Source organism: Phycodurus eques, chromosome 13 (genome assembly GCF_024500275.1).
Source record: "Phycodurus eques isolate BA_2022a chromosome 13, UOR_Pequ_1.1, whole genome shotgun sequence".
Lineage (NCBI taxonomy): Eukaryota > Metazoa > Chordata > Actinopteri > Syngnathiformes > Syngnathidae > Phycodurus > Phycodurus eques.
The window spans coordinates 4,787,523-4,807,627 of record NC_084537.1 but is presented as its reverse complement, the minus strand read 5'-3'; the positions used below and the strand labels follow the sequence as shown (position 1 = coordinate 4,807,627).

Here is a 20,105-nt window from a genome sequence, read left to right as displayed (position 1 = left end):
CAATTTTTCAATTTCTTGCAAAATTACTTTCCTCAAAGTCAGAAGTTTAGATACAGTAAGATTACTGTGCCTTTAATCAATAATAAACCCAGATGATGATGATGTCATTTCTTTGGAAGCTTCTGATAGATGTATTTATTATTATTATTCGAGACACCTGTGGATTTATTTAATCTAGGCACACCAGAAACCCACACCTTCTTTGTGTAACATCGTGAGAAAGTCAAAATAAATCAGCCAAGATATCAGGAAGAAAATTGTGGACTTGCACAGGTCCGGTTCATCCTTGGGTGCAATTTCCAGATGCCTGAAGGCATCATCTGTTCCAACAATTATACTCAAGTATAAACAGCATGGGAATGTCCAGCCATCGTACCACTCAGGAAGGAGACGGGTTCTGTGTCCCAGAGATGAATGAGAAAAACTTGCGGAAGAATATCCAAAACGGTTGGCCCAAGTCTTACACTTCAGAGGCAATGGTACCAAATACTAATGAAAAGTCCATTTTTGACTTTGAAGAAAGTAACGACAAATTAGCGATCTTAAAAGCATCGCAAGTGAACAAACAAACAAACAAAAAACTGTCTCAAAAACAAAACTATTTTCAAAGTATCGAACAATAACTAAAATATGTATACCAAGTATTGAACCAAACAAGATCAATCCAAATATGTTTTAAATATAAAATGTATCTGAAACCATAAAAGAAATATCTAAAAAGTATGCAAAGAATATCTAAAAGGTATCGAAGATCATTGAAAACAAAGATATTTTTATACCATGGACTATATAGTAGAGCAGATGTCTGAAATGATTAATTGAATAGCCTAATCACGACAAAGGGATTTGTAGTGGACATTTGAAGGCCCTATCTAGGTCCAGTGTGCACAATTCCCCATGTCGTGGTTAGGGAATAGGAAAGGAGAGTGTGGCGGCATCCTTACCCAGCATGCAAAGCGGCTTGCGGGCGAACTTGAGTCTCCCTCTCCATCCTTTGTAACGGCAGCAGCATCCGGCAGCCCAAATGCGCAACGCGAACTCGGCCCCGAAGATGAAAATGGCGAACGTTTCCTGGGATACGGAAAACAAAGATCGTCTCACGCACGTGAGAGTGTGCGCGTGTTTGTGTTTGTGTGTGCGTGGGCGTGGGTGCGTGCGTGCGTGCGTGCAAGAGCTCACCAGAACCACCAGCCAATGAGCGGACGTCTTCTCGTGCTCTCTGAAGGTGGTCAACACGGCCAAAATCAAACAGCCCAGGACGATCAGAAAACTGCAAACACACACACACACGCGCGCGCACACACACGCGCGCACACACACGCACTACTAAACTAAGTCCAGTTGAACAAAGATGTGTATGATAAAGTTTTGAGCACTAGAGGGCGACACACTTTCACTTGGGAGTTTTCAGGGAGCTTTCTTGTGGCCCAGCAAAAAGGTTTTTTCTTTGTTTTTGTTTTTGTTTTTTTTGTGCTGCCTCAGCAGAACAAATGACAGGTTGACATTTTGGAGGGGAAAAGGGAACACAAACTATGTACAGCAGCTGAAATAAGTATTTAACACGTCACCATTTTTCTCACTAAATATGTTTCCAAAGGTACTACTGACATGAAATTTTCACCAGATGTTGGGAACAACCCAAGTAATCCACACATACAAAGAAAGTCGAACAAATAAGAACAGAAATTAAGTTGTGTGTAATAGTGTGAAATGACACAGGCAAAAAGTATTGAACGCGTGAAGAAAGGAAGGTGCAAAAAGGCATGGAAAGCCAAGACAACACCTAAAATCTATCAATAATCAAACAGCAATCCAGCCCCTTGTCAGTGTAAATGCATACCAGCTGGTTCAGTCCTAATTGATGGCCTACAAAAAGGTCTCATGGCTAAGGTGTGAGTCAAGACTCAGCTCACGACAGGGTAAGAGCAAAGAGTTGTCTCAAGACCATCACAAAGTAATTGTTGCAAAACATCACGATGGCATTGGTTACAGGCGCATATCGAAGCTTCTGAATCTTCCAGTGAGCATGTTTGGGGCCATAATATGTACCACCATACCACCATAGATTTGCCTCGATCAGGTCTTCCTCGTCAGACTTCTGACAGAGGAGTGCAAAGAATAATAAGAAGAGTTGTTCAAGAGCCAAGGACTTCAAAAAGACCTGGAATTAGCAGGTACTGTTGTCACAAGGAAAACAGTGAGTAATGCACTCCGCTGCCATGGCCTGTATGCACGCTCACCACGCAAGACGCCATTGCTGGGGGAAAAAAGCATGTCAAAGCATTTCTTAAAGTTTGCTGAATGTCATTTGGACAAGCCAGTTACATACTGAGAGAATGTGGTCTGATGAGAGCAAAATTGAACTTTTCGGATGTCATAATGCACACCACGTTTGGAGGAGAAAGGGCACTGCGCATCACCCTAAAAACACCATACCAACAGTCAAGTTCAGAGGTGGGAACATGATGGTGTGGGGCTGCTTTTTAGCAAATGGTACTGGTAAACTTCCCATTATCGAGGGAAGGATGAATGGGCAAATGTACCGAGACATTCTTGACAAATATCTGCTGCCATCGACGAGGACGATGAAAATGAAACGAGGGTGGACATTTCAGCAGGATAACGATCCAAAACGTACTGCCAAGGAAACTCTCTTTTGGTTTCAAAGAAAAAAAATAAAGCTGCTAGAATGGCTTGTGTGCTTGTGTGGAGGAATGGGCCAAAAATCACAACAGAGCTATACATGCAGGAGGCGTCTTGAACCTGTCATTGCAAACAAAGGCTTTTGTACAAAGTATTAAATAAATACCAGTTGGCGTGTTCAATACTTTTTCCCTGCGTCTTTTTCACATTACTACACATAACGTCATTTCTGAGGTTATATGTTCTACTTTCTTTGTAAGTATGGATTGTTGAGGTTGTTCCCAACATCTGGTGGAATGTTCATGGCAATAGCACCTTTGGAAATATATGTAGTGAGAAAAATGCTGAGGTGTTAAGTGCTTATTTCAGCCACTGTAAGTCAACATGGAATGGATGAGTGAATACATTTTGTTTGCTTTAGAACATTCCGGATTTTCTTGTGTGTTCAGTCAATGTCTAAAACACGACCATGACCAAACATACACACATGAACAAAAGTATCGGGACATGTACAGGAAGTGAAAATAATAATACGACTTTCTGTTCAATTTCTCACTCACTTCTGAGTGACTTGTGAGGGATTGTGTTTGTACCTTTTCACCAGGATGTTGACGAACCAAGAGGTATTGGCAAGCGTCGTGCCCGCCATGCTTCTTGACGTCAAGATCACGTGAAGGACAATCAATGCTAACTGGATGGAACTTCCTGTTTGTTCAATGAAGCGCTAACAATGTAGTGTCGATGCTCGTTAGCGTTCACATGACATTCGATCGCCTTGTTGTTGTTGGTGCGTCAATACAACACACACATACACACATGTAGTGTGTCTTTGATGTCCTCAGGGTTGCCATGGTTCCCATATAGTTACACTTGTGGTTCTCAAAGATTCACCAACTTGACAAACGTTTGCTCGTGTTTTCAGTTACACTTACACTTCTTGTAGCAAACCTACGACTGTCAATCCTCAGGACTCAGCAGAAGAAGAACTCAAATTCTACGCTGTAATTGGCTGTCAATGATCTCATTAACATAATATTCATGGTTTCCTGTCCTCTGAGGTTCTGCACTCAAGTCTTGGACTTACTAGCGCCCATACGTGAGGCACTTCGCTTTTGTTTAGAGGCAGATTTGATTTTTAAAACAAAAAAACTAAACAGGCGAGGACATTTAAGAAAATATACAATTGAATGGAAAATATGTAAACTAGTTTATTTTTATATGCATTCTAATTTTTATACAAGCAATTTAATTATAATCAATTATACTTAATTATAAGCAATCATTTTATGATTTTTATATTGACAATAAATCAAACCAATTATTAAATCGGATAGGTTAATAAAAAATAATATGACAATAAAGATTCTAATCAGTAAATGTTTATTTTAGTTATAAAATAATTTATTCTCATTTTTTATTTCAACATTTACTTTGTACTTTGTTAAAATTGATAACTTTGTCTCAGACTAAATGGCTAGGACCTGTGGGGTTCCCCTGGGGTCAACCCTGGAACCGCTATTGTTCAATCTGTACATGCTCCTATTAGGCCAGCTGCAGACACAGCTATAAAGTGTCCTACAAGAACTGCGCAGATGACACTTAGGTTTACATGTCTCTGACTGCAGGGCAACGGGCCTGAAGATTCAATAATTTTATCTGCCTTTTTGTAATTTTATGTAGCTGTAAAGCACTTTGAATTGCCTTGTGTACGATATGTGCTCGACAAACTCATTTTGATTAACCAATTATTTAATAAAATAACTATAAAAATGTTCAATGTCCATCTCAAAAAAGTTGAAACACCACTCGCATTTATGTAACTATTTTACAGATTTTCAATATACTGCATTTACTATCTCCTCAAATCAGCACACACAGCCATTAACTTGGCAACAAAAGTGAGTACACAAAATATCCAAATTTGGCCTAATTAGCAATTCTCCTCACTAGGGTCGCGGGCGTGCTGGAGCCTATCCCAGCTATCATCGGGCAGGAGGCGAGGTACACCCTGAACTGGTTGCCAGCCAATCGCAGGGCACATACAAACAAACAACACTTCGCTCTCACAGTCACACCTACGGGCAATTTAGAGTCGTCAATTAACCTACCATGCATGTTTTTGGGATGTGGGAGGAAACCGGAGTGCCTGGAGAAAACCCACGCAGGCACGGGGAGAACATGCAAACTCCACACAGGCGGGGCCGGAGATTGAACCCCGGTCCTCAGAAGTGTGAGGCAGACGCTCTAACCAGTCGGCCACCGTGCCGCCAATTTACGCCACGTTTCCATTACAAGTTCCAGAACGGCCAGAAAAAGCAATATAAAAAAAAAAGTGACAATTTTAAGGGGGTCTGAAAACCTTCCGTACCCACTGTATGTTCGCGCACATTCTGGTCACAAGCTTTGCTTTTTCATCCACAGATATAATATACATTATGAATATAGTTAGGTATTGATGTAAAACACAATATTTGATGCTTTATATACTATTTACTGTATATGGCTTGATGCGGCCCGGCTCGCTAAACCCGGAAATGTGTTTTCCCTGCGAGGGAAAGCTGATCTGCGGCGACGTTAAGACACGGATTCAAATTTTGAATCACGACAAAACCAGGAGCAGAATGATCGGCAACTCGTGAAAACAGTCGCTAAATCACGCACACGATGAGACAGTTCACTCGGGTTTGGTGGCGTCGCTCGGTGCGTGGCGGGCAGCCTTTCGACGCCATGATTGTGAAAGTGACAAGTCAGCGCGCTTAAACAAAACGCCGACATCTGTCGGCCAATCAGATGACAGATCTGTCACGGCCCTCCTCAGTCTGCATATTAGAACCAGGTCGGAGGAAGTTGCCGTTGTCACCGCTCAACCTTGAAAAGGTGTAATGGTGAAACGACCACGTGGGGGTGGTGGGGGTGTGAGCGAGGCTGGTGGGGGTAGAACCGGTACAATAGAAAAGGGGCAATATTCTCCCAGTTGTCATGTGACTCGTAAGTGTGACAGGGTCTCGTGTGAATGGGGAGCAGGTGTGTTAAAGTCTGTGTTGTCGCTCTCACCCTGCCATACTGGTCACTAGAAGTTCAACGTGAAGGTAATTTCACTTCTGCTGCTTCAGCTCCGAGTCTCTGATGTTTTCTGAAGGTCACATGACTAATAAAGAAAATAGCCATTAATCCGCTCCGACCCATGGACCCCCGCGGGAGGCTTTGGCCCCCCCCCCCCGAGGATTCCTAATGAGCAATTCACTGACAAGATCCGATAAACAGATTGCAGACGCAGCAGGTCAAATGCGTCCTTTGTGTGGGAAAGCGCAGGAGAAGCAGAACCATCACAAACTTCTTCAACTTCAACTTCAAACCTCCTTTTGGAAACTTTATCCAAGCATGTGAAATTATCTAAAGGAAATATCCAAAAAGTGTCTAAAAATTTGTTTTAAAAAAAAAAATCGAAACCTGTTTCTAAAAAATATTTTACATTACATCCAAAAAAACAAAAAACTATCGCTAATAACTAAAGCGCATCTAAAAAAAACAAACTAAAAATAATATTTATGAATTATTATTGATTAATATTTCAATAGTATCAAAAGACATCTAAAACTAGAAATGTAAAAAGCATCTAAAAATAACTGAAAACTATCTTGGCATTGAATGCCCTGATAAAGGTTCTAAATGAAATCTCCTCAACTCACTTTGACTTAGCTCCCTGACACCAAGATGCCATAAGATGGAGTTAAAGCGCTATTTTTGTCAAAATGAAACTCCTCAGCTCACCTTACATAGTTCCTTAACACCAAGATGCCGCAAGATGGTGGCAACGCTCTATTTTTGTATAACTGAAACTCCTCAACTCGCTTCAACTTAGTGCTTTGATAACGAGATTCTGCAAGGTGGAGGCAAAGCTCTATTTTTGTGTAAATGAAACTCATCAACTCACTTCAACATTCCACTTTCCGTACCACTTAACCTCACTCGAAATATATATTTGTAGTTATTTTTAGATACTTTTTATATTTCATTTTTAGATTTTGTTTTTCAGATTCAAATGTTTTCAAGATAATTTTAGACAATTTGAAACTTTAGACATTTTATAAAGTTATGTTTAAGATGCTTTTTTAGTTAGTTATTAGTTTGAGTTTTTTAGATATGTTTTAAACATATTTTTTAGATGCAGGTTTAGATATGTTTTAACATATTAAAACGTTTTAAAGCAATTTTTAGAGCCTTTCAAAGATGTTTATCAATATTGCAAGGCAAGGCAACTTTATTTTTAAAGAGTATTTCATAACTCAATGTGCATTCACATGATGAAAAAGTAGAAAGCATTTAAAAAGTACAGAAATAAAAGACGGCATAGAAACATTTTGAAAAGAATGGACAGTGCAGGTTTTTATGATTATTCTTTCGTTTACATTTTAGATAACGTTCGAGATATTTTTTGGAGAGGAGTTCAAGGTTTTATATTGAACTCATCGACTGGCAGCCATTTTCAAAGCAGAGTTCCCCATATTGCCGACGTGTTAATGTTAATATTTGTTTTTTTTTTCTGTTTTTGTGACACCTCAAACTATAATACAACCAAAACAAGACCGGGAAAGGGCTCTTTTGACGGCTAAATAATAATTTATTTACAGATATAAAACTAAGAAAGGCGCCATGAGTGACGCTGACTCACTTTAGTTTTTTGAACATGGCTTTCTCTACTTACTCCATGAACTACCTCTTTTCTTACCATCGCAACACATACTCGGTTTATACCATACATAGACATACTTTGTTTGTTTTGCCTAAATTCGTCAAACTTCCAACGTGTTGGCATTTTTCTCCCTCCTAATCGACGAGCCCAAACTCACACCAAAGCGATACAACGCTCCTTATCCGCTGGCGTCTGTTCGTCATTACAGTTACCCTATGTAAAAGCTTGAATTGCACAGACAAGCTGGGCGACGCCCTCTCCCGCACCTGCACGTTGACAAACGTGCTTGACGAATCCAGTATATTCGTTGGGGGCAGTAAATGGTTGGATTCCAGTTGAAGAATATAAACCTCCACGGCAGTGAATGAGTTAAGGACGAAATGTGATACCTTTCCATTCGATTCCACTTAATGCCCGGTTAAATCCCAAAAGCCCCATGGAAATTTGCCAATGTGGAATATTTCCCAAATTCCTTCAGCTTCCCTGGAAATTCATTGAGAAACTTCACGGAAATGAACCAGAAATTCCCCAAGCCGACTCACGCCTCCCAGGAACTTTTCCACGCGGCACATTTGCGCGCACAGCTCTGCTGACGTGGTCTTTTATCCAGAGCATCTGCACGCCGCCTCTTCCTCTTGTTCTGCTGACAGGTGGAAAGTTGCTGGGAGGAAGATTAGCATAGCAGCGGAATTCTGACGGGAGCACTTTCTGCATTTCCCGTCCGACTGATGTCAAACAAACGAGCCTGATTAGCGGCGCTAATTAGATCCATTAGTGCACGTTAGGGAGCTCACAGTTAATCGGGCCTCGCGTCGAGTAACGAGTTTCCCCGCGAGGTTGCCGCGGCAAACGCGAGAGAGGAGCCGTGCGGCGGCAGCGAGATCGATCGAGAAAACCGATTGATTTCATCGCCACGTCGACTTTCTCACGTGACGTTAATGTTGGGGCTAGCTGATTCATCCATGGTATCGAGGTATTGTCATGGTATTGGAGTTTATCGCTCAGGATGATGGAAAGCGAGTCCCCGCTGATCACCCCTCGAGTGATCGTTTTTCATCACGAGCCATTTTGATTCCCACTAAGAAACAGGCCTAATGAGTGCAATCATTTTAGCATTGTTTTGCGTATAACAACATCTCCAAAGACATGGTGCCCATCCATATGTTATGCAAAAGCAGTCATTAATCCACGTCGATGTATACAGTATGTGCTTCCAAAATGCCACCGTTTGGCCCATGTCGCCTTGCCTCTCCTGTACAACCCTACATGAAACCACCACACCCGAGGAAGGACAACCTATCGGAGATAGAAGGCGTGACCAACGAGGTGTCAGACCTTTGCTGTGAAACTATTTTGGAATGTCGACCTGTGGGAAATAATGCTTACAAATTCCCCTCATTTGCTAAAAACTGAGTTTAACAAGAGCAAATCCAAGCACAGCGACGGGACCTCAGCCGAGAGGTGTCAGTCGCAAAGCGGAATTAGCAACATTTCTGCTCGACAGGTACGTTTATCGCCTTGATTGTACATTCCAAAATATAAAACTTCAAATCAAAAACATTAAGGGCTCTATTTTTCGTAGACTGCACAAGGTGCGCCAGAGCGCAAATGGTGGCATATCTTGAATTTCGGGCAAGCACAAGGCTCGCTGGCATGATTGGCAATTTGCCAATTGAAAAGAAGAAAAATGGGCGCGCGTCGACTAGCGTCAAGAGTTGACATCCAACGTTCATCAGTCAATTTCATCTCTTTTAAATGTTCTACCGCAGACCGTCAAAAGTAATGGACGACCGCTGGATGAAACCCAACTGGCCCGCTTCCATCGCCGTCTTACGTGACGGGATGAACAAATAACAAGCCATCAGCGCCGTTAGCGCTCGTTAGCCTCCGAGCGCTAACAGATGCCACAGCAGGTTCACGACGTCGAACGTAGTGACATAGCAGGCATGGCAACCTTGTGCCACATCGAAATGTAGACATACTGTACATCATGTAAGTAAATATAACCTTGAGCCACATGCTGCTTCAGCAAGACACGGCGGCATTTCTGTTCGACTTCCTGAGTGGACCTTGAGCGTTTTGGCGGCGAAGGCAAGTGCGGGAGTGAGTCAGGAGGGAACCCGGTGCGAGCGAGTCAAGAGGGAGTCAGGAGTGAGTGAGAAGCGTCCCTCGGAGTTATTTATCACCAGCGAGTCGTCGGGAAATGAGTTGGCAGCGAGTCAGGAGCAAATCAGGAGGATGGAGCGAGCCAGAAGTGAGCCAGTGGGAGCGAGTTGCTCCCATCTCACTACTGAGCCAATCCTTTGACTCGCTCCCACGACTCGTTCTCACTGACTCATTTCAGACTCACTCCCAACGCTCTCCTTACTTGCTCCCGACTCTCCGCTAGAGCGAGTCGGTTGGGTCTCCAGAGCGAGGGCAACATCGGCCGAGGTCAACGCGCAGTCCGCGATGATCCCGCTCGCCGTCGCTTCCTATTCCGTCTTCGTCCTCGGCCGCTCTCGCCGTGCTCATCGCGACTCGGTCTCACCTGGCAGTGACGCTCGTTACGGAAGGAACACTTTGTGCGCGAAAGAGCGGCGCTGACGCACATGAACGAGAAAGACGCGACTCTTGTGGGAAAGGATGAAACTTATTAAAAACGTGGCGACGCACAACAGTCACGATTGGTGCAGCAGTATATTGACGTTCGTGCAGGTCGCGTGGGTTCAGTTCCCACTCGGTGCCGGTGAGAATGTGATGGTGAATGGTTGTCTGTCTCTACGTGCCTTGTGATTGACTGGCGTCCAGTCCAGGGCGAAGTCGGCCTTTCACCCGAAGTCGACAGAAAATGGACGGATGGATGGATGGATGGATGAGGACTCACTACATCATCTCCTGGAACCTGTATCTCCCTGTACCACTAAGTACATTGGCTGACACGCATCCCATCTCCATGGCAACAGCCGCTCTCTCCGCTCCCCCAGGAAGATCCCCCAGTTGCCATAGCGACACCCGCTCGCTTCCCCTACTCCCTCCTGTCAGGGATCGCCAGTCGAGGCTCGTCTGAGCTCGTTTCCATGACGATGCTCCACGGCGGGCCACCATTGGACGCCTGCGGTGGCGCAGCGTAAACAAACAAACATGTCTGCCGCCGCGGCGCCGCCATTTGAGCATTTATTGGATATCATTCGCATCCATGTACCAGTCTTTGTCCTCACCAGTAAAACAATTCAGCGCATTACAACTGTGTCTTACGACGCTGCCAGAAATATTTAGGTCTCATTCTCTCCATTCATCCATTTTCCACACCGCTCACCCTCACAAGGGTGGCAGGCCTGCTGGAGCCTATCCCAGGGGTACACCCTCAACCGGTCGCCAGCCAATCGCGGGGCACATCGAAACAAACAACCATCTGCACTCACATTCGCACCTACGGGCAATTTAGAGTCTTCAATCAACCTACCGCGCCTGTTTTTTTGGGATGTGGGAGGAAACGGGAGCTTTATGGATTTCCGTCGCGTCTGAAATTCAACATAAACAGGCCGGTACGGTCTATGTCAACGTAACGGAAAGCAATTTTATGAATTTTAACTGGCTCGACTTAATCTTGCTCGACACTATGTTCATATGCTTGAACCGTTTAAATGTATTTGATTTTGCAATTCACGGATTGACGCTGATTTTAAGGAATCTGGGGCAAAAAAAAATTGGAATTATAAAAATCTTCTCATTGAAATATAATTCAATAGAAAGAAGCCAAAATATGCCATGACTCATTCAGTGAGGTATTTTTTTTTTCCCTTGACCTTATACTGGAAAATGAACAATATCGACTATATACTCAATTTCTGTGACTGGCGCAAATCCAGCGCTGTGCACTGCGAGGATAGGGCGGGCCGGTGTAACCCAGCGCATTTGGTGACCTCTGCGCTGGTGAGGTCATGCTCACAGCCGACTCCGATCCAGTCCAATTGAAGCGGCTCGTCTCGTTCCCGTGAAAAGCAAGCGCGATAGTCTCGCGGAAGAGGACGCGGCGATCCGTGCGTGTGGAGCATTGAACGGCACACTTAAATAAGATGGCTCTGCCAAATTGGCAAATGTGCAGGGAGTCTTGCGTTTGCAGCAAACTGAAGATACACCACCATCTTGCCCCATAATGCACATTGTGCAATCTACAAAAACAGAGCCCTTTATTGCAAAAGCAGTTTGAGCCTTCATTCAATATTTTTGATAAGGCTACTAGTGCGTGACACAAGCCTACTTGTTGGGCCTAGTAGTGCAGCACAGTATCTTATTAGTGAGTTTTAATTGCGTACTAATCAATCACAGTCATTCAACAAGCGCGCGAGATTGTCTTTTAAGTGACGACGAAGAGCATACTAGTACGTGGATCTTTGTAGTCCATCTCGTGAAGAACATGAGGTCATCCCGGGATATGTCGAGTCAGTCCGACACAGGTTGTCAAAGCTTCTGCGTTGCATAAAATACAGAATATAAGCTTGAAGATCTATAAGCTGCAATATAATGTGTGATGTACAATGTAGATGTAAATAATACTCCACCAACACCTTAAGTCTAGATTTATGTCTCAACATTTTATTTCCCAGGAGGAGAAACACAACGATCGTTCATCTCAGTGACGATGAAGGCGAAGAGGAGGGGGGGGGAAATATGGGAGGAGGAGGAGAAAGATGAGGAGGAATGGCTAAATTCAAATTTCAAAATGTCGAATTGTCTAGCCGACGAAAAAACGAGTAGGAGTGAGGGACGCTCTGTCAACGGCACGACTACAAATCCCATGATGCATTACACCAATCAAACGTTCCATCACAGCGGAAACCGGCTCCCGTCAGAGCCGCACATACTCACGACGTCGTGACAAAGCTTTGCTCCGCAGCGCGCATTCAACACACACGCGCGCGCACATCGACTTCCCAATGAAGTGTCAAGGCTGCGGCGGAGGTCCGAAAGCACGTGGGTGCGTGCGCGAGTGCGTGTGTTCTCACAGGTAGGCCAGCATCAGAGACTCGACGGAGGCTTTGGTGCTGTCACACCAGCCACCCCAAAAAGTTCGGAAACAAAGTAGGAGTTGGAGCGCACCGTGCTGCTGCTTCACGTCGCCTCCACGCGTTTGCAGCGACAAGCCGCAAAGTTGAAGCGCAGTTGAAGGACAGCGCAACTTGGGACAGCCAATCAGCTGCTGCCGCCTGAGCTTAATTAACCAGCTGGCCCTCAGTCTAATTAGTCAGCTTGCCAAACGCGACAGTGAACGTGGTGACCCCCCCCCCCCGCTGAGATCATCGGAGGAGACTTCAGCATCGCCATCGTGAACGTACTGAACCCCAGAAACTCGAGCTATGAACGAATCGGTTGGTGACTCGGCGCTGCATTCGAGTGCGCTGGGGGAAAAAAAAAACCAAGCTCACCACTGAAGGAAGCAGACATTCAGGCTAGCTGCAATGGGATGATGATGATGATGATGATGATACCGCTGCTTACATTTTTTGGTTGGGTGGGCATTTTTCCACGTGGTTGCCAAGCAACTGAGACTCTTTGTCGTACACCACTCTGTCATCCTGCCCGCTGTACACACACACACACACACACACACACACACACACGCTAACATGAGTGTGTCGCGCGCGTGCTGGCGTCACATGACCACACAACCCGTGAAACAGTGCTATGTGTGTCTATGTAAGTGCGCGTACGTGTGCGCGTGTGTGTTTGCGGAAATCGACATAAGAGGAGATCCAAATGGGGGGCAGATGCTCCCCACTCGCCACCACCCCCAAGTTGCCCATACCGGGCGGTTTCCATGGCAATGAGTCTTGTGGTTGCCATGGCCACCGTGTGCTCCAGATGCCAGCGGGAAGCTCATCAGGTGCAAAGTGGCTGTCAAAGCGCAACCGAGCGACCGGCCGGGATGCTCAAAAGATACGATGCGACAACACAACGTACAGACACACACACACACACCATTCTCCTAATAAGTTGTGCATTGCGTGTATTTTGTGTGTTTGTGAGTGATGTAGGCCTATGTTTTGTGTGCGTGTGTTTCTGTGTGTACATCATGTATGCGTGTATGAGTAGATGTTTTTGTGCGTGTTGTGTGTGCGAGAGTGTGCTGTGTATGCTTCGTGTGCGCGTCATGTTCACATGTGTCTTTGTGTACGTGTACATGCGTGTATGTTTTTGTGCGTGTTGTGAATGTGTTTTGTGTAGGGGTGCGTGTGTTTGTGTGTTGTGCATGTTTTGCGCACGAGTGTGCGTGGGGCTTTCGTATGTACGTGGAGCACGCTTGTCTGGGGTCGTCACCTTGGCAACCCACCGGTACTTGCATAGACAGACAATTGACTAATGATACACAGGAAGGCCTCAGCGCAGGTTCGAACCCCAAAAGTCAGAAGTGCGAGGGAGGGAGACGCGTCAACCACGCGTCCACCGTGCTGCTCATAAACTTATACTGCATTTCACGTGTCTTTGTCAAACTAATGAAAAGCTTTAATCGAGTGCAGCGAGAGTGAAGTTGAAAGTAGTAATGAGGTGACTAATTAAGAGCTAATCGCTTTGCTTCAAGGGGACGACGCTCGGCTCGACTCTTTAAATCCTCGTCCCGCGTCACGCGCACCCCCACGCGCAAACAACTGCGCTATAAAAATACTAAAACATCCACTTCACAGTCAACATTGTGTTGTGTGGTGTTGTGTTGCAGCGCGTTGTGGTTGGACGGTGGCGGCACAGAGGAGCCGCGCTCTGTTCTCCAGATGTAATTATCCCTCAAAGGCAGGATGCCTCTAAGAGCACCATCCATCATCCAGGCTCGGGCACGTGACTGACTAAGAATGCTCGCTCTCCCCTACAGCTAACATCCGCACGTTATTCATATCTATCACAAACATATTGGAAGTATTTATTGATATTTTATTTTATTTTGAGGGGCTATATTTTCCCCAAAACACTCAAAGGACCCTTGGAAATGACTCAAATCAGCCTAAAATGTCTGCTTTGAACCAAAACGGCAGACTTCCTGCGTCGTTCTGTGAATGGCTTCTTGAGACTTTTTTGTGTTCCTACTCATGATGATGATTTTTTTTGCTTTGTTTTTTGTTTTTTTTTCCAAATCAAGTGGATTCTACCAAGCCAATTGTTGCTCCAAATGCAAATTTCCACCAGGTGGAACCTTTGTGAGTTTTTAGAATGCAAAAGTCCCGAAAATGCCATTTTGCGACGAATAATAACGAAGACGAACAAGTGGCCCATAAAAAGGAGTTTAACAAAGAGTCCAATCATGGTGTCACCATTTTTTTGAAATTATTTTTTACAGGGAGTTGAAGTGAAAATGACATCATTACAGTCACTGAGGCACAAAAAAAAGTGCTTGTTCCGTCAAAAACGGGAACATTGGTGCCTTTGCAAATAAATCCAACTTGTGGTGTCAGCATATCCCGATACCTCCCCCCAGCCCGGACGCCGACCTCCCCGTCGTGTCCTCTGTCGCCCTTCAAACGCCCCAACCCCCTGCCCCCCCCCCCCCCCCCCGGGCCCGCAGCACTGATGTCGATTTGGCCTTAAAAAAAAACAAGTGTGTTAAATATCATCCACGCTGACTTCGCCCTTTCACAGGAAGGAAAAACTCTTTTCTGCTGCACCCCCTGCTGGGCTGCATACATTCCAGGAAGCCCTCGGTGGGCGACGACCATATTTCAGAATGGACATATTATGGAATTTTTTTTTTCTTCATGTACAGCATAAGAAGCTAATTCCATTATTTCCATAGAGATTTCATTGCATTATTGATGGTGAATGCAGGATTTCATCACCAAGCCACCAAATTCTATCCTTTTCCCATGCAAATTGACTTTAAACGTGTTGTAGCCAATAGTTGTGTCTGGAGTGCCTGTGGCGAACTAACTTAATAACCAACCCCCACACCGAGTTTCTCTCCCAATGACTTTGCAGCTAAGCTGGCCGACATTCCAGAGCAAAAAAAAATCAATCAATCAATCAATCAAATGAAAGAAAAGAAAAGAAATGCTTCAACCGCTATCAAATCAAAGCCAAAAGGTAAGCAGAACTGCAGTTTAAGTCAGATAGCATAGTGTCTTCTGAACAATATTGGATTGATTGATCCATGAAGTTTTTGGCAAAGCAGTCCGAAGCCAAGCGGGCACTGTATGTCTCCTTTAAACAAAGTGAGTCGAAAGCAATGCATCCACCTCCTCTGCCAGCCAATCAGAGGTTCGCTGACATCCAGGAAGCAGGAAGTGTTCCAAGCAGGCAGGAAGCGAAGGCGAGGCTCCATTAGGAATTTTTTTATTTTTTTTGGGGGGGCGGCTGGGTGAGGTGAGGGGATGAATAAATGATGAGTGTCGTTCACGTGGGAGTGCACAGTCAGCGGCGGGTGACTTCGCCAGGGAGAAGAGCTGGGAAATTTGATGCCGATCACGCTCACTGAGGACCTTTAAGACCCAAACGCAGGGGCCGTGTCCTCCACCACGTTACACGTCTTATCAAATATGATTATTATCAGCATGTTAACACGCCAGATGACGCCAGTTTGTCGGGAAACACAATACTGTGGAGAGTCGCAGGGTAGAAAATGGATGGATGGATGGATGGATAAGCAGGAGTTTCAATTTTTTGTTGAGTGCTTTATTTTACTATCCAATGATGGTTTTGCTATTAAAAACATTTGACATCAAAAATATCTGACATAAAATCTAAAATTAAAATATTACACAGGAAAAGAGTTTGACATGAAACGATTTGATGTGAAATTATGTCATTTTGCCATTTCAAAGGCATGACATAAAAATATTTGACTGTTCCTGTAAAAGAGTTGCTGTAAAACTACTGGACATAAATAGTTATCGATTTATTTCTTTTTAAATGTAAAATAATGGTTATGTAAAGTTGTCGTCAAATGAACATTTGACATCAACTTATACAAAATGAGTTGATGTCAAAGTGAGTCGACGTAAAAAGAGTTGCTGTAAAACTATTCAACATAAAATGTTACATGTGAAAAATGTTTTACGTAAAATAGTTTTGGTTCAGAGTTGACATAAAATCAGTTGACGTAATCAAATTTGACATAAATTAAAACAAAATATATAGTTGACTTAGAATTTACGTCAAAAGATCTGACATGAAAATATTTCACGTTAAATTAGTCTGACGTGAAAAGATTTGATGAAAAAAGAGTTGAGATAAAATAGGTGAGTGAGTGAGTGAGTGAGTGAGTGAGAGCATGTGCGGACCACCGTGGCTGAGGTTTTTGGGGTTCTTTTACAAAAGAGCAGATTTCCTTTCTGCAGACAGTAAAATCCTCCTCCTCAGGGTCCTTCCGGCCCCTCTTCCCTCGCCCACCACCGCTACCCAAACCTCACCCATTGATCATCTTCTGTGTGTGTGCGCGCGCACGTATTAAATTGTCAGACATTTATGCTAGTGATTACGTACACTATACATGTACAGTACGTGCAAATGATCCTCTCATCACACCCTAAAAATATTTTTCTCCTACTAATACTACAACACCCATACTATTACTGATATTTTTACTGGGGAAAAAAATGATTAGCTGTAAACAGAATTGATAGAAAATTAGTTGGCATTTTACAAAAAAATATTTCGTAAAAGGAGTTGATGGAAAATGTGCTGAGATAAAATGATTCCATGTTAAGTTATTTGACAATATGATTTATCGTAATTTCTTGTGTATAATGTTAATTTCCCCCCTCCACCCCAAAAAATTGTCAGAAGTCAATAGTGCGCATTATACAATACATAGGTATTGGCGAAAATGGGAAAAACTTTCGCATTTTATAAATGTATGCCGCCATCTAGAGGTTATGAAAAATGTGTACACTTCCGTTCCAATGTGCCACCGCCACCTAGAGGTTATGAGAAAGGTGTAGCCTACACTTTCATTCCAATATGACAGGGGGTACGTAGGACTGCATATGTGAACAGTTGTGCTCGTAAATGTACTTTTTTTACTTTAAATTTAATTTGTGAAACATTGTTTTAATTAAAGACGGCTGATGACTGAACAACAACCATCGTTAATTTCTTAATGGTTATGTTTTGCTTAATGATAATGTGTTTCTGAAATGCTAGACAGTTGAATCCCAATCCCATTAAAATAAAATTAAATGTGTTTCGCCTGGCCCTTCATGTTTTCTTTAAAGAATTGTACCCATCTAACAAATCCTGCCTGGGTAATCAAACATATGAGCACAACTGCGTGTTTTCTCATTTACTAAATCAAAGTAGGGCTGTTCATTTCAAAACAAGAGCAACTAAATAAAAACAAAGTATTACGCGTTCCAATAAAGTGCTTAACTTCAGAATAATTCTTTTAAAAAACTAACAATATACAGATAATACATATGTTTTGATCATATGGGTAGAAGCAAAATCATGCATTCTGGGTGAACCCTGCCTCTCGCCCGATGACAGCTGGGATAGGCTCCAGCACGCCCGCGACCCTAGTGAGGAGAAGCGGCTCAGAAAATGGATGGATGGATGTTTTGACGTAAAATCATTTGGTATGAAATAATTTCTTGATTTATTTGCAGAGATAACGTTAAATTATTTGATGCAAAAATAGATTTGGTGTAAAACGATGCAAGATAATTTGACAAAAAAAACGACAAAATTATTTGATGTAAAATGATTTGAAATCATATTATTTTATATTTCATGTACAATGATTTGACATATTTCACGTAAGAAGAATTGGCATTAAATTATTTGGCGTCAAAAGAGTTGGGGTAAAACGTTTGACATCAAATGAGTTGACGTCAAACGAGTTGAGGCAAAATGATTTGGCACAAAAAAGATTTTAAGTGAAATGATTGAATGTAAAATGATATGACGTTAAATGAGTTGACACATGGATTCGACGTACAAGGACTTCACGTAACACGATGTGACGTAAAATGATTTGATGTTCAAGGATTTCACGAGCAATGACATTCGATGATTTAACGCAAAAAACGCTTGTATGTAAGAAGAGCTGTCGTAAAATGACTTGCCGTAAAAAGATTCGGTTGACATTTCGCATTGCGTTTACAAATGAGTGTAAACCCAATGCGACTAGATCCTGCGATGAGTGATAGCCTCCTATTTGTAATAAAAGGACATCCTGTGCTGAGTAATAATAATAAAGTATGCCTTTTGGGGAGTCACACCTATAAGTAATAAAGTATGTAATGTACTCTATGTGTGTTAATGTTAATGCAGAGCTGATTGGTGTTGATTTACGCCGCTCGGATGTTTGCAGAGGAGCGTTGAACGCCGTGATGGTGTGAGGTCTAGGCACAGGCCCTCCATCACGGGCGGCGCCATCCTCGCCGTGAAAGGGGACTCATAATTCACCTTTAATGAGACTCTCGCATCATCTTATAACCACTTCCCAGATTCCGTCATTTCAGCTGCCGCCACGGCCGCCTCGGACACAAACGAGCACACGCGTCGCCATTTGCCTCCCGCTTAAGTGCTCAGCTGCGGCGCCCCTCGTGTGTGATTCCACAACATTTTGACCATGTTTTGAAGGACATGCGCCGTTTTCGTGCCGTCATTTCCCTCATTTGGAGTGCGCCACCAACCGGGCCAGCGCGGGAAATGAATTGGGCATTCACTAAATATAAAAAATAAGATACTGGCAAATACAGATGTTAGAGGAACTGAATGGCTTAACCAGCATTGCATCATCTCCTCCAATAGTGGCTTGGGTGAAAATGACTTCTTTTTTTTGTCTACAAAAAAAGTTGTGGCTTATAGCTTCAAAGTAGTCAATTTAAAGCAAGTGACATGAGAGTTGATTTGAAAAGTCACATGATTTCATCGCTCTAAAGTGAGTCACATGACTTAGTCAGTTTAAAGTAGTCGAGTTGAAGCATGTGACATGACTTAGTGGATTTAAAGTTTTCAATTTAAAGTAAGAGACATGACTTGTTGAATTAAAGAGTCACGTGACTTCAGCGATTTAGAGTCACCTGACTTAGTCTATTTAAAGAGTCAGACGAATTAGTTTAAAGTAGTGAATTTAAAGCGGGTGATATTACTTAGTCGATTGAAAGAGTGACATGACTTAATGGGTTTAAACTGAGTAGTGCGGCTAACATCATACATCGACCGTATTAGCACGCTTATTAGCCTGCTATCCAGCCTGGTTTACATGATCTCTTAAACATGTGCAACAACCTGGTTAATGTTAACATACAATAGCAAGTTAACCCTCATGGCTCATTGTTCATTAGCATACGGACTGCTAATGCTACACGTTGAGGAGCAAATTTTCTGGAGTTGTGTCGCCCTAAAGGTCAGTTGTTGTCGTTGGTTTTGTGCTTTAGCTTCTCTGCAGGTTCTCCTTCCTGCCACATTAGCACATAGCTACCTCCTCCTCCTGGAGACAGTTGCTGTGAGCACATAAATGCTTTTTCGACAGCTGCTAGCTTTCTGTGCACTGCTTCACGGATGAGTCCCGGCGGGAACATAAAAAAAAAAATCAAAGACGTAAAAATGAGCTAATCGCCTTCATCGATCCGGAGGTGTCAAACGTGACAGACAGATGGCACCCAGTGGGGGGTGGTGGCCGTCGTTGCACTATTTCATCTGTATGTACAATATGTTTTATTCGGTGCCATTAAAGACTACCACGTGCGTCTTCACGTGAAACGACCGCGACCACAAAGTGACCACTAACGATGCTCTGAAACACTCGCAGCACTTCCTGACACCCTCCCATTGATCAGGGCGTCTTAAGTACACGTGA

At 43.4% G+C, this 20,105-nt stretch overlaps 1 protein-coding gene across 1 annotated transcript in view; it reads right to left on the bottom strand.

Annotated features, from left to right (window-relative positions):
• kcnq3 (potassium voltage-gated channel, KQT-like subfamily, member 3) overlaps positions 1–20,105 on the bottom strand; it is a 36,073-nt gene that overhangs the window by 10,569 nt on the left and 5,399 nt on the right. The window contains exons 3-4 of the mRNA XM_061693696.1: positions 1,180–1,270; positions 945–1,071 (exon numbers count right to left, since the gene is read on the bottom strand). Of these exons, the coding sequence (XP_061549680.1) occupies positions 945–1,071; positions 1,180–1,270 (218 nt within the window). The remainder of the gene's footprint in view (positions 1–944; positions 1,072–1,179; positions 1,271–20,105) is intronic.